We start from the raw sequence: 14,972 nt of genomic DNA, 5'->3' as shown, positions 1-14,972 counted from the left end.
TGATTAAATTCCAAGCAATACAAAAATAATACATTGATATTCTTGTGCTCCAAACTTTCTAATTTTCACTAAGTCTTTATTCTCAAGTATTTCTATATATACATCTTCGAATCTGAGACCGGCTGTACACCAACATCTCCGGATACGGTGCAAACGACAATCATCGTAGCTCTACTTCTTCGTCCGATCCACTTAACTCTCATTACTGTTTTCATTTAGTTCAATTACGAATATAATTAATTGCTTATTAACAAATTTAACGAATTAAATCGAGATGCGTGTTTTTGATCTTATAAAATATTTAACTATACCATCTTTCTAGCAAATAAAATTGTATAATTTACATAAATCCCATAATGTAAGAAGCAAATTATATTTTATCTCTATTCTTCTTCTTCTTCTTTTTCATTCACGGACTTAGGGTTATGTATCAAAAATAACCCTAGGTTTGTGAATGATACTAGATAAATGTATCTGTTACAAACTTTTACTTATATTTGAAACAGTTATGTATCAAATGTAGAACCACACAAATTATACATATAATTTTATGATTGATAGACTTAGGGTCATTTATTAATCTTTTGTTTGTGAATGATTCTAGTTCAATGTATTTGGTACTAACTTGTACTTAATTTTGCACTATTTATGTATCTAGTACATAACCACACACATGATACATAGAAATTCATGATTGACATATTTAGGGTTATGTATCAAAAATAACCCTAAGTTTGTGAATGATACTAGTTGAATATATCCAGTACCAAATTGTACTTAAATTTGAAGAAGTATGTATCTAGTACAGAATCATACACATGATACATGGAAATTTATGATTCAAAAACATGATCAAAATCATAAACACAATTAATGTTAGCTATGTTTAATTGGATAATACTAATGCTAAAAGAAGGAACTCATCCATATGTATCTGGACTTTGAATATGAAAAAAAATATATATATGAGCGGTAAGTTGAAGAAAAATCTTGTATTCTTCTTCATGGATGCAAATTGCCGATCTGAAGTTTTGTTTTCCTCTCCTCTTCATGGATACAGATCTAAAATCTCCCATGATTCATAGATCCCAATGGTTTTTCATGTTACCATAAACCTGGATCTGAAGTTTTGTCCCTCTTCATGGATACAGATCTAAAATCTCTCCTCTTCATGGGGACATGATTCATAGATCCTAATGAAAGAACCAACTCAATGTTATTTTCCTTTTTTCCGTCTCCATTAAGAACAACCAAACTAATATAACAATATGGGATTTTTGTTTTTATGAGTAAAAAAAAATGTAAGTTTGAAGAAAAGAAAAAACTACCTATTGAGGAAGTGATATAGATTGACTAGAGAGAGAACTAATTTGAATTTCAAACTTATAATTAACCATTAAGATTGTAGGAGAAAATACAAAGAAATTGAAGGAGTGGAAAAAGAAGAAGAACACGTGGGTTTGAGGGAGAGAAAAGCAGTATATCCGATGGAATGGAATTTTGGAATAAAAAGAGGAATTTTTAAAATTTTTTGAAATGATAGAAAATATGGTAAATAAAAATGTGTAAATAGGTAATTTTCCAATAAAATTTGCAGTAGAACCCAATTTCACCCTATAGATTAAGGTTGTGTTTGTACAAAGAAAAATGTTTTTCCTAGAAATAATTTATTAACTGTACTCTCTCTAACAAACTATGCTTGTCCTTGACCTAATACAAATTTACCAATACCATTTTTCCAAAAAACATAGAAGTACATTTCCAAATAAAAAATTCTTAACGCAAAAATTATTTAAGTAGCGTACCTAAGAAATGAAAATCGAATAGATCCAAAAAAAGATGATTGGTGTTTTCTGACGGAATATATTTGATAAGTGAGATTTGCTCTAAGTAATTGAACACTTTTATCATTAGCCAATATTTAACAGTCTTATTGCTGCGCACACATCACACATAAATATGTATAATTAGACTAGTCCGAGGGGAAAAAAAGACAAGTTGGAACCACTTCACATAAATGTTCCCTTTTTATAAAATGAAAAGATACGAGTAACTCTCAATATCACTCGTTGAAATTGATAATATATATACTTTTGATACATAAATATATATTTGACTTATATGTTACACAATTCTTTAATTTTTTAACTTTTGTATCCAATTAAACCCTTTTCTTTTCCGGACCATGCGCATAGCGGGAGCTTAAGTGCACCGAGCTGCCCTTTTTATCCAATTAAACCCTTCATCTTTAATGTTAGCGTCTTCATCTAGAACTTCATAGATAGCTCTTATTATTTAACATCATCAGTACTGTTTGAATTAGCTTACGCACAACTTAAATATTTCACTAAGTCAGTATTATCTCCACAAACATGTATAGGTATTGAATATTTCTGTCCGCTACGAAAAACTTTGCACGTCAGCCAGGCGCAAGTCTTTTCTAAGCACATAATGATTTGTCAATTCACACATTTATATATCTACATGTGTTTGCACTTTTGGCTGGCTACATTAATTTCAGTCATTCCCATTCTACTGACAGTGACTAATATAAGATCTTTTCAGTTTCATCTTACTTCAGACTCGATCATACTCATACCTTTATCTACTTCAGTGACTGGTACTGCAAGAATATGACATCTAATTTTCTTACTATTCACACACTGACTGGCTCATAGGTCGAATTTGATGCATGAATGTGGTATCGAGCTATCATAAAAATAGTTTTTAAGGGCAATAAATATGCACATTAATAAAGAGTGTTAAAGTCTTTACCAACATAAGTTATTTGTCATTGTAGCCAATGTCGCTATAGGCTTTAGAGTCATTTACAAAGAATGCTACAATATAATTGTCACTAGTAATTGCTTCTAAAAAAAACAAATTTAGTGACAATTTCCTATTACCGTTAATCAATTGTCGACTAAAGATCATTTTTGGTGTAGTGTATTTGGCTGGCTACATCAGTTTATTGTTGGCAGGGGCAGGCCGGGGATCTAGGTGGGAAGGAGGGTTTTCACACCTACCCTTCGATAAAAAATTACAATATATATATAACATAATTTTTTATTTTTATGTACATGTATAGATTATGAATCTCTTGAATACAAAAGTACTAGAGGTTGACTCTTCATTTAGGAATTCAAAAGCGAAACAATCATAGGAGCCAAAAAAAAAAGGGCTTCAGATTGATAGGGATTGGAGAATTATTGTTGCCATTATATACGACACGGTTTGTACGTGTTTGTTAATTATTATACTATATAAATATGTATGTACATATCCCTCACCCAAAAGACCAAAAAAAAAAAAAAACTTTTTTCGTGACTCCTCCTCCTCCTCCATTTTTTTTAGTTGTGTGAGGTACGTAATAATTAATTCAATGACGGAAGCTGTAGAAAGAACAATAAGATCAGTTTCTCACAGTTGGTACCACCACCATCGCCAAAACTACTCTAATAATATTGGGCAACTCAATATAAATTACATCAACATCAACATGACAAGCTATTACTCTCAAGAGGAGGCACAGTACTACACTTTCTTTCCATCACCTCCTTCTCCTTATCGCGTAAATGTGCTAGTTGCTTTTATTTTCCCCGCGATGGTTCAGTTTATGCAGCTCATGTACCAAGCAAGTACTGACAAATCCCCGTTTGAAATCCACCCTCTATAGATGTATTTTACTATCGCGAGTTTCCTCATTTACTGTTTTTCCTACGAAGCTCAGCTAAGACTAATTCCTTATTCTTCAAATCATCATCATCGTTATTCAAACTACGTTAAAATGGTCCAATTTGTTGGATCCATATTTGGACCGGCGTTTTACTTATCAGTCCTTTTCCCCTCACTAGGCCCATTTCTATACTCCGTGACTATTTTGTACTCAGCAATTATGTTGCTTTATACCACACTTCTCACCGAAAAATTGAACTGGCTTTATCATAAACTCATCAATTTCTCCAGTAGAACCCCATATATAATTCCAATTTGAATCATACTTCTTTAATTATTCATATATTTTGATGGCGCTTCCAACATATTTTTTTTCCTTTCCAAGCGAGTTCATGTTCGATCACTTTTTCCTTCATTTTCTTTTTAATTCATTATTGTTTAGATTTTGCACTTGGATATAATCCTGTATTAGGATTCAATTTTGTACTGTGCAGTGCTGGAGCTAGAGCGATCGAGTGGCGTCAAAAAATTACATTTGTATACAAGTTCAAAAATGATTTTTTTTAGGTGTATATATTGTTTATATTGAATCTCCTTAGTTTGTTCCTATATTTATCTATTTATAGCGAAAGCGCTAATCTCTGCATATATATATATATATAAAGTAAAGTTTTTTATTAAGAAAAAAACATCATTGACTTATTTATTTGATGTCAGAGATGAAAAAATTGATGAACAGAATATAAAATGAAAAAATTTCAGTATAGTTATACAAATTTGAAGAAAATTATGCAATTGAGTTTTGTTATTTGTATATATTGACGGTCAATGATTGATGATAGTAGAATCTCCAAAGAATACTACAACAACAACAACAGTAAAATTTCACAAGTGAATTCTGGAGAATCTCCAAAAATTACTAACGAGAGGAATTGAGGTTTTGAGGTTGTATGTTACTTGTCCAATTACGGATAAACATAAATATTAAAAAATCGAATTGAATTGAATTATGTGTTTTGGTTCGGATATGATATTAAAATTTTAGAACTTCAATATTCAATTCGATTATTCAATATTCAGTATATTCGATTCGATTTAATTGTTAGGGGAGATATTAATATGATTATTTTCACCTTCTGTTTCGTAAAGCCGTCTCATTTCAACAGTGATGTCAATACTAATGACACATGTTATGGTGACATAAAAACATCCAAATATAAACAGGAAATCCCTTAGAAAGTTCTTAACCAAAAGGACTAGTATGCAGCTTTTGTCATTTGAAATCGCTCTTAGAATCGAATCAAACCGGATAATATATATAGAATTCGAAAAAAATAAATCGAATCAAACTAATTTCGATTCAACAAGGAAAAATCGAAATACGAAAAATCGACCCAAAGTTCTGATGAAATATGGCCAAGGAGCCACTGAAATCTTCAGCAATTTTTATTTTTTTTTTGGTTATTGATACTTTATATTCTCAAAATACCAAATAAGAGGACTAATATTACAAGAATTTTCATTTGTGACCTAAAAATAACAAACTTCGACACCAAACCAAAAAAAAATGTATTTTTCATAATCATAGATGAGATGAGTAGCGCATTATTTTTATGATTCTTTTTTATACGCATAAATTTTTAAGTCTTTCTTCCTTTTAACTTATATTCTTTTTTATTTTGAAGAATCAAGAGGTGATCGCTCGCATTGTATAATCTAAAACAGATAAATACGATTTAGTCGTGTGGTCCTCGAATCTTTTATATGGTCCAAATAAATTCGGCCAACAAAATGAAAATGACACGTGAATTGTACAACAACAATAACAATTCAGTGAAATCCACAATGTGAGGTCTAGGGAGGGTAGAGTGTACGCAGACCTTACTCTTACCAAGGTAGGACGGCTGTTTCCTGCAGACCCTCGGCTCAATAAAAGCATAAAAATGTCAGATAAGGCTAAGAAATTAAAAGCGATATGGAAAAAACAAATAACGAAAGCATTACAGATAAAATAGAGTAATCAAAGTATAGAAAGTAATAATTGCACAAGTAATTAATTATTTGGAGGGAAAAAAAAAAGAAAACAAAAAAAAAAGTCGGATTGTTCAAAATAGAAAAAATACATTCGAATTTTGTCTGGTGTAAAGATTTTATCATTAATAATGCAAACTCCTGTCCAAATCTAGTTGGTAGTTATTACTTCTTCGGTCTCATATTAATTTTCAATATAACTCAAACTGTTTATCCCAAAATATTTATCAATATTATAAAAACAAAGTAGAATTTAATTATTTTTTATTTTTATTTTACCTTTAAAATTAATTATTTTTAAAAGTAAACAATATTGATTACATTGGAAAAAGAAAAGTTAAAGGATAAATTACTCCTGAAAATATTTTTAAATGTATAATTTCTTATAAATTTGAAAAACGTAACAACTAATATATATGAGACAAACAGAATACTAATTTCAAAGCTGGAATTATTAGTGGCTATAAAATAATATAATTCTAGTAATTGCTTTTGACGCTGTAAAATTCACACGAAAGAGAATGAAAGAAAGCCTCTTGACTTTTGGAACTTTATTTATTTTTTTATTTTATTTTATTTTTCTAGTTTGCATGTTTTAATAGTACTGTTTTACCGACTTATTATTTTCACTAAAACCACAAGAGAAGTTGACAAAATGCCAACTCAAAACTCAATGATGATTATATTTTGCCAAAAAAAAAGGAAAAAAAGGAGAGATTACATTAGAAAAAATAAAAGATTTTGGTGATTTCTTCACATTTATATATTTGAGTTGTCAATAGGGCGGTTCACAGTTTTGGTTAAAATCAAAATCAAATCGAAAATTTAATCAAATCGAATAAAAAAATCGACATTTGGTTTGGTTTGATTTGATTTGATTTTAAATTTGAAAACCGATAATATTTGATTTGATTATGGTTATAGTAATAAATAACTGAACCAAACCGATAATTATATACATAAAATTTATAATTATTTCTATGTATAATATTAGCTTTTTATAGATAATTAAAGATATTTTATACCTTTTAATTATTAATTTAATTTTAATCTACTTATTTTTAAGGCTCATGTATTAAAAGAATATGTCTAAGTCCAACAATCCAAGCCCAACTCTAAATTCTAATAAATCGTAAGCACTAAGCAGTATATGTCCAAGTCCAACAATCCAAGCCCAACTTTTGATTATATCATGGATTCTTTAGTTAGTTTAGTTTAAATATGTAATTTTTTCATTTCAATGGACAAAGTTATTTGTATTTTGGAACCTCTATTTGACTTATTTTTTTAAATCTAAATTGTTTTGCAAGTTTGGTCCACCTGATTTGCCATCAGCATGTCTTTCCCTCAATATGCAGCAAAGTTCGCCCTTGTGGGCCGTGAGGAAAAAAGAACTTCATAAGAAATTTGAAAAATGTAGAGAGAGAATATTTGAATTATCCTAGCTAGTCATAAATCGAATGACCGAACCAAACCGACAATAACCAAACCGGTGGTTATTATTTTACTTGATTTGATTATGGTTTTAGACATTTAAAAACCGATTAAATTGGTTTGGTTATGATTTTAATCAATAACCGACCCAAATCGAACCATGAACACCCCTAGTTGTCAGTATGAATTTGTCCGAACACTACAATTATATAGAAAAAAAAAAGAAAAAAGGAAAGAATAAAGTACAAATCACAAAGTGATAACATACATAAAGAATTTTTTATAAAAAAAAGGAACTAAAATGGAAAGTATAACAAACAAATTGAAACATAGAGAGTAGATGACTTTTTACTGTTCGATCTTAAATAGTTTTTGGAAATTTTTTTGAAAAAGACTTGGAAACTAGTGTTTGGCCATATAATTTGCCATTACTTGACAAATATATTTGGCAAATATCTCAAATTTCCAAGTTTTAGAAAAAAACTAGAACTTAGAAACTTGATCAGTTTTAAAAATTTAAAAATTACCTCAAACTTTTATACTTTTAAAAAAACACCCATCATTTATTGTCTGAAAGAGATTATTCGTAGAATGTGGAAGATTTTATAAAAGAATAGTTTGTTATTACCTCATCTAGAAAAGAATAATTTGAGTGACAAAATTGAGAAAAAGAACAATTTATTTTTAATTCGATTAATATATTGCTCTTGCCCATATTGCTATTTTGTTGTTGTTAATTGTTATCAATTATGTTGTAAGATTTTATTTTAATGGAACATGTTCATTATAAAATGATAACACAAACTTATGGGTATTTTTAATAATTTTTAGAACTTACAAGTATAAAATAACATTTTTTGAAACAGTCAAATATTCTTGAAAAAATTTGTGACCAAACACATGGTGAAACTTTACCCAAAAATTACTTGCCAAGAATATTTGAAAACTTGGGGCCAAACACTAGCTTATTTTATAGAAGTGTAGGGATCCGTTTGCATGCATCTTGATTAATTCTACAAATACTTTTTTTTAGTCTTTATGATTCTCAACACACTTTATTTATTGATCAATAGATCACACCGAGTGCAAACTTACTGCTGATAAAGCAAGTACACAACCACTCAAACAGAGTGTTAAATCTTTTAGATATGCAATCAAAAGAAATGCTTAACGCAGACTTTGTTTATACTTTAATGGAGGATGCAACTGAAAGAATTTCTCGTAGTCATCTTTAAAGGTGACAAAATTAATTAACTCAACTCATTTTGACTCGTTTTCTCGTAGTTATCTTTAGAGGCTTGTAATACTTGTTAAAGCCTTTCAAATGATTGTGGTTGAGCTAGATTAGATTGGACTCATAAAATCTATAGCCCACATGAGTTTGGTTGGGCTAGTCCATTTTATCAAGGAAAAATTATCTTATTAGACATATATTCATACCATATACATTAATTATATCTATACTTTCAAATAATATATTACCACTTAAGAATTTCCTACTATATATTGAAGAATATATACCTAGATACATATATTTTTGCTACTAGAACACTAAAATAAGGGAGAGAGATGAGCTAGATTGGCAGGGAGGCGAGCTGAGATAATGTATTCCAGGTGCATAAGATAGTGGCTAGCGAAATGGAAGAGAGGCGAGCAGGCGACGACATTTGTTATGTATCCCAAATACATGTTAATCCACTTGAATACAATGTGTCTAAAATAAATTACACCTAATTTTAACCCCATGTATCCTGAAATACATATATCTGAACATACCAAAATCGTGTATCTAAGTAATTAGCTCCTAAACTAGTGAGATTTATGTAAGTTTCCCTTTTAACAAATCTCTAGTCAAGGAATGCTTAGTGAATGAGTCTTTTTTCCTAGTTGGTCAGTTAATAAAAAACTGTGTTTGTTTGGCTAGATTGCTCTTGGTATTTATGCACAATTGTTTTATCAATTCAGTTTAGTTTAAAACTAGGGGTTGCATCAAGGATCAGCTCTTAGCCCGTTCCTATTTGCATTGGTGATGGATGGATTGACGCGACAAATTCAAGGTGAGGTGCCATGGTGTATGCTTTTTGCGGACGACATAGTCCTCATCGATGAGACTCGTAGCGGAGTTAACGCTAAGCTGGAAGATTGGAGACGCACCTTGGAGTCTAAGGGGTTTAAGCTGAGTAGGACCAAGACAGAGTACCTAAAGTGCAAGTTCAGTGAGACACCTCAAGAGGTTGGCGCGGAAGTTAGGCTCGGAGACCAAGCCATTCAAAAGAGAAGTAGTTTTAAGTACCTTGGTTCTATCATGCAAGACAGCGGAGAGATCGACGAGGATGTCACACACCGTATTTGGGCAGGATGGATGAAATGGAGGCTCTCGCCTCCGGTGTGTTATGTGACAAGAAGGTGCCACCACAACTTAAGGGCAAGTTCTACAAAGTGGTCGTTAGACCAGCTATGTTGTATGGGGCGGAGTGTTGGCCAGTTAAGGTCTCCCACATGCAAAAGATGAAGGTTGCCGAGATGAGAATGTTGAGATGGATGTGTGGACATACCAGGAGTGACAAGATTAGAAATGAGACTATTCGAGAAAAGGTAGGAATGGCCTCGGTGGAAGACAAGATGCGGGAAACGCGACTGAGATGGTTTGGACATGTGAAGAGGAGAGTCCCAGATGCACCAGTGCGGAGATGTGAGAGGCTGGCCATGGATGGTTTCAGAAGAGGTAGGGGTAGGCCGAAGAAATATTGGGGAGAGGTGATCAGACAGGACATGTCGCATTTACGACTTACCGAGGATATGACCCTAGATAGGAGGGTGTGGAGGACACATATTAGGGTAGAAGGCTAGTACATAGTGGTTTTATTCTCCCTTATTCGTAGGCGTATTAATGCACTATGATTTCTTGTACTCTGATGTATGTTATTTATGGTATTTATGTTATTATCCAATAATAATATCTACTGTTTTTTGTGCTTTGATTATACTATTGCTTGGACCGTTTTCGTCATCTACGTATTTACTCTAATATTCTTGTCTGACCTTTTTCTATGCTTTTATTGAGCCGAGGGTCTTTCGAAAACAGCCGTCCTACATTGGTAGGAGTCAGGTCTGCGTACACTCTACCCTCCCCAGACCCCACAATGTGGGATTTCACTGGGTTGTTGTTGTTATTGTTGTTGTTGTTTAGTTTAAAACTAGTTATGTTCAACAGCAGGAAGCCACAAATCACTTCTTGATCAAGAAATCAAACTTAAATTGCTAAATATAGTTGAACCACAATTCATGCACACAAAAAGAAAAGAAAAAAAATTGAATCATGGATGCTACTTTAATATGGACTCCTTTTTCATGTAATCAATTATATATAAACTCACATTTTACTGTAATTGTTCAAGCCTATTTAAAAGTAATTCTCTAAATTTAAATAATATAGTAACAATTAAGTAAACAAGCAATGCTAACTTAATAATAAGCGCCTGCATATTTAATCTATGGCTTTTGATATTTTTTACTAGAGAGGACTTAATTCTCTATTTCACAGCTTCAGTTTTTCTTCATATAGATGATCCAGAACTAGAGCTTGCTTCCACACAACTTGACTATTTCACAAGTCCCACTATCCCACCAACACATGCACCAGGTAACTCTTTCTGCCAAATACAACTATGCACTTCAATAAATCTTTTCCTAAGCGCATTGATTAGTGTGTCGTATAACATCTTTTCAGCTTGCGCACAACTTGACTATTTCACTTATGGAAAATATTGCAAGATGATGACTTCTTTTCTATTACCACTTTTTCAGTGTCTTCAATGCATACCTCCATAGTTCACCCAATTTAATGCTAGGATTTCCTTTCCTTTCCCTCCTAGCATTCATTTTCCTAAACACTTGTGGGGGGGATTTCTCCAAACTCAAATAGCAGAGGAAAGCTAAATCTCCACTTAAAATGTATCCAACAAACATGTCCCTGACTATTCCAAGAATTCTAAACATCACATCTCCAACCATGCTAAAAATTCTGCATAGTACGATGCCAAAACATCGTCCAGTGATGTTGGGCTCTCTACTATTATTCGACCTGCTCTATCATACCTGCTATTCGCACAGTAGCTTGGTGCATGGCTCGAATTGCATGCATAAAGTGGAATTGGCTGCATCGGTTTACTGTTGCTCAGTTCCTTCGGGAGTCATACCTACAAGGAAAAGACAGAAAACCAATATCTTTAACTAGTCCTTTGCTTTCTCCACACGAACTTATCAACAACCCAGTACAGAACTTCTTCTATAGCAGAATATATTAAGATGGGATCCCAACATTCAGTTCCAAGAAGACTCAGCTCAGACAGGAACGCTCTCTTTGGAGTCGTGCCATTCTTTAAAACTGTCTTCATTATGTAATAGGCATACTCTTCGACAGGTTGATACTATTATTTAGCTAGAAACACTTGCGCACAACTTTATATCGAGTCATCCACATACAGTTTCACATCTCCACAAACTTTTATGTGTGCTGCCAGATTAGGAAAACAGGGAGGAAACGAAGAATCCCTGCTTCTTTAAATTTAAGCTGGGAAAATGGACTTCCACTACCTCAATAGTCACAGTTGTGACAATCTAAACCAAAAATTAAAAGAATACCGAGCAGGAGAAGGAAATTTTTCGACTCAAAGTCAACAACTTAAATACTTCAAAACAAGAGTGCCTACAAGCTATGAGTATTGCCAACTAAGCAGTTAACACCTAAACAATCTTATTAAGATCGACCCAACAAATAGAACTATAACTAACCAACCAAACTACAGAACATTTTTCATATATTAACAGGAAACATTATCATGTGAATGCAACCCCACTAAACTGCATGGATTGGATTGTGGCTAGAGTTCATGCCTGAGCTACCAGATGATGGATTAGCATGGAAAGCTGACTGCCTCGAGGAGCCCTCGACCAGTTTTAGTGACAGAGAAGGTGGCTTGGCAGCATCACCAATGGATTCACCTAAACTTAGCTTCGACATACCAACCAGCTCATCAACATTAATTGGACTCTTAGAATGAACAGCTGTAGGCTTCAGAACTTCATGGGTCTCTGCTATTGCTGGCTCTGCAGTGTAACCTGGCCAACATGGATAAGGCATCGGGTAAAATGGAGCGACATAAGCAGGATAAACAAGTGGATGCTGGTATTGTGAGCTTTCTTGTATAGGAAGAGTATGTTCCCCATCCATGGAATTGGCAGAAGCTGCTGAGCCCATTGATTCACATTCTTCATCCACAGCAGGTGCAGGAGGCAATGGATTGTTGCTTTGCATCTCGGCTTGAGCAGGATCATCTGCAAGGAAATCCCTTGATACCATTGGAGTGTCCCCTGACTATGGTATTAACAAAAAGAAAGATAATAACAAACATTACATGTAAATCCACTGGAAACATATTCAATCCAAAAGTATGATGGTATTTCCAACAGGAATGTGCATCTTTGACATAGCAGATGATAGCAATATGGAACAGAATTAAACGTCTAGTTGATAATGTTTGCAAGATAACTATAGTAATAGAGAATCATTATAGATGTCCTAGAATAAGGAGAATAAGATAGAACAAAAGACAACACCTTTCATGAAAACTAAGAAGTTCATAATTTCATGCTGACAATTAGGTCTATAAAACTTAATAGGCACATTATTATATTATAATCATCTATAAGTGAGAATTTACTTACTTCATCAGCAACAATATCAAACAGACTGGAGCGTCTTTTTCTCCTTGACATATTAGTTTGCCTGATGAAATATTTCTGGGCGTGGCTTGCAACCTGGGTGGGTGTTCTAGAAATAACATAGTTACGAGCAATTCCACGCCAATCACCTTTACCGAGTTTTTGCAAACCAAGTAGAAACATCCTATGCTCCTCCTCAGTCCAGGGAACCCCTGCAATTATGTTTTTAAGTTATTTCAAGATCCAATGTTACCAGTTTCAAAAAAAAAAAGTTATTTCAAGAATTAACATAGCAAGAAAACCTATTGCAATATAAATCCCTCAGAAGCAATATGAGCAATTTTATCAACTTCAGCACTTCTGAAAAACTATAACCATCACAAAGGAGAAAAATTCTATTAATTCTACAATCATTTTTTCCCGAAATTCGAAGTGCTTCTCCAAAGAATGAAGAGTAACAAATCTAGAACGTTTTCTACAACTAAGCAAGAAAATACAGGTCACTTTCATCCGCTCACTCACTCTCTCTCTAGAAATGAGAGCAGATTGTTAAGAATGCACAAATCTCCACCCATTTCACATTGTATAAAAATCATCAGAAGATTAAAAAAATTGCATGAAATTCTAAGTGTTCATTAAACAGAACAGGTCAAACGGATGTCCAATAAGTCATTGAAACAACACCAGCTGACAGTGAACTATAGCTTCAAGCAACTCATATAAAGCCTTACGATCATTCATTCCTATACTATGTCTGATCAATAAGCCAAAGAGACATGTGATCGAGTAAAATAACTTGATTCTCAAACTCATAATCACATTCTATCCACAAGATTGATTAGATGAGTTAAGTCCAAAATACAAAAATAAGGAACTTAGAAAAAAACCTTGGGATAAATTTGTCTGTGCCAATGAAATGATCAAGAAAAGAAACAAAAAGAATAAGAACCACATTCCTTGTTTACACATTTCAATTTCTGATTGAATTACTAGTGGACAACAAATTAGATAGAGAAAAAAGGTCCACTTTTGCCAAACAGAAAGCTCCCAAGATCTTTTGTTTTCTTCAATACTTACAAAATTACAGATTAAAACTATCAACTTAAAAAAATAAAAACATGTTCAAAACATATATCTTTACATTCATCTACAACAACAATAGCACCAAATACTGAACCTCTAAAAATTGAAACTTTAACCACAATTCATGAATTTATAAACATTTAACACAATCAAGAACCACAAAAATGCAATTTTCGCAAACACCCAAAACGAGAAAACTTATCAAAATCCCAAAAAGATCAAACCTTTCTTCCTTTCACGGCTAGATGAAGAACCAGCTACAAAATCCTCAGAAGCATAACCATCAGCAGAAGCACCACCAGCAGCAGGATGATCAGGTGTATCACCAGGTGAGTCATGAACGACACCGTTTTGAGGTGTAGTACCACCTCCACTTCCACTAGCAAAATGGGTCAAATTACCCATACTAGCACTTTTTCTAATCAACCCATCAGTCAATCGGACCCCAAACAACTTCACACCTCTATTAGGACAAGTCCTTGAGTTATGCCCGTTGGTACTACAATGTGAACATCGGCGGGTCATGGCTGAAAAACCCGAATTCCAATCAAAACCCGATACAATCAAATCCCCAAATCAAGATCCAAATCCAAATGGGTCTTTTTTACATGATCCAAGAAAACAACAAGAACATAAATTGATTCTGGGGTTCTGATTTTTTGGGGGGATTAAGGTCCTATATGATTGAATTTTTTTGTTTTTTTTTTGCTATCATCGAAACTAGAGACATAGATATAGTGAGAGAAAGTTGAATTTTTGAGGAAGAAAAAAAATGCTTACAGAGAAAGAGAACGGAGGATGGACAGGACAATATAAAATGAGGAACAAAAAAAATATTTAGGTTTAAGGTAGAGATAAGGTGGCAATTTGGTAATTATTTGAGGGTAGGTGGCTTCATTTTGGGGTAATATAGGAATTTTATTAATGTTTTTTTTTTTTTTGTAGATTTAGATAATGTAGTTTAATTTATATTCCATCTAGTGGAGACACATATTTGGGAAAAATCTACCATATTTTTTTTTAAG

General features: G+C 32.9%; 1 protein-coding gene across 2 annotated transcripts; it reads right to left on the bottom strand.

Annotated features, from left to right (window-relative positions):
• Nucleotides 1-10,499: 10,499 nt before the first annotated feature.
• Nucleotides 10,500-14,770, bottom strand: LOC129889829 (transcription factor KUA1). Of its 2 annotated transcripts, XM_055965286.1 has the most exons (4): nt 14,172-14,770; nt 12,868-13,076; nt 12,030-12,517; nt 10,500-11,332 (listed from the first exon to the last, which is right to left on the bottom strand). In XM_055965286.1, the coding sequence occupies exons 1-4, from the start codon at nt 14,470-14,472 to the stop codon at nt 11,308-11,310; spliced, it is 1,023 nt and encodes a 340-aa protein (XP_055821261.1). In that variant the 5' UTR covers nt 14,473-14,770; the 3' UTR covers nt 10,500-11,307. The 2 variants fall into 2 exon arrangements, with proteins under 2 accessions (XP_055821261.1, XP_055821259.1); XM_055965284.1 differs by lacking the exon at nt 10,500-11,332 and having other exon boundaries at nt 11,789-12,517; nt 14,172-14,769.
• Nucleotides 14,771-14,972: the final 202 nt, after the last annotated feature.

This window comes from Solanum dulcamara, chromosome 5 (genome assembly GCF_947179165.1).
Source record: "Solanum dulcamara chromosome 5, daSolDulc1.2, whole genome shotgun sequence".
Lineage (NCBI taxonomy): Eukaryota > Viridiplantae > Streptophyta > Magnoliopsida > Solanales > Solanaceae > Solanum > Solanum dulcamara.
The sequence above is the reverse complement of the archived record's forward strand: the minus strand, read 5'-3'. Positions and strand labels throughout refer to the sequence as shown.

What these genes read in the sequence shown, in the direction of transcription:
- LOC129889829 (XM_055965284.1), bottom strand. Translation starts at nt 14,472, where the DNA reads ATGACCCGCCGATGTTCACATTGTAGTACCAACGGGCATAACTCAAGG. An exon ending in TAGCCGTGAAAGGAAGAAAG is followed by an intron (nt 13,077 to 14,171) that starts GTTTGATCTTTT and finishes ACATAATTGCAG; the next exon opens with GGGTTCCCTGGACTGAGGAG. An exon ending in TTGATATTGTTGCTGATGAA is followed by an intron (nt 12,518 to 12,867) that starts GTAAGTAAATTC and finishes TTAATACCATAG; the next exon opens with TCAGGGGACACTCCAATGGT.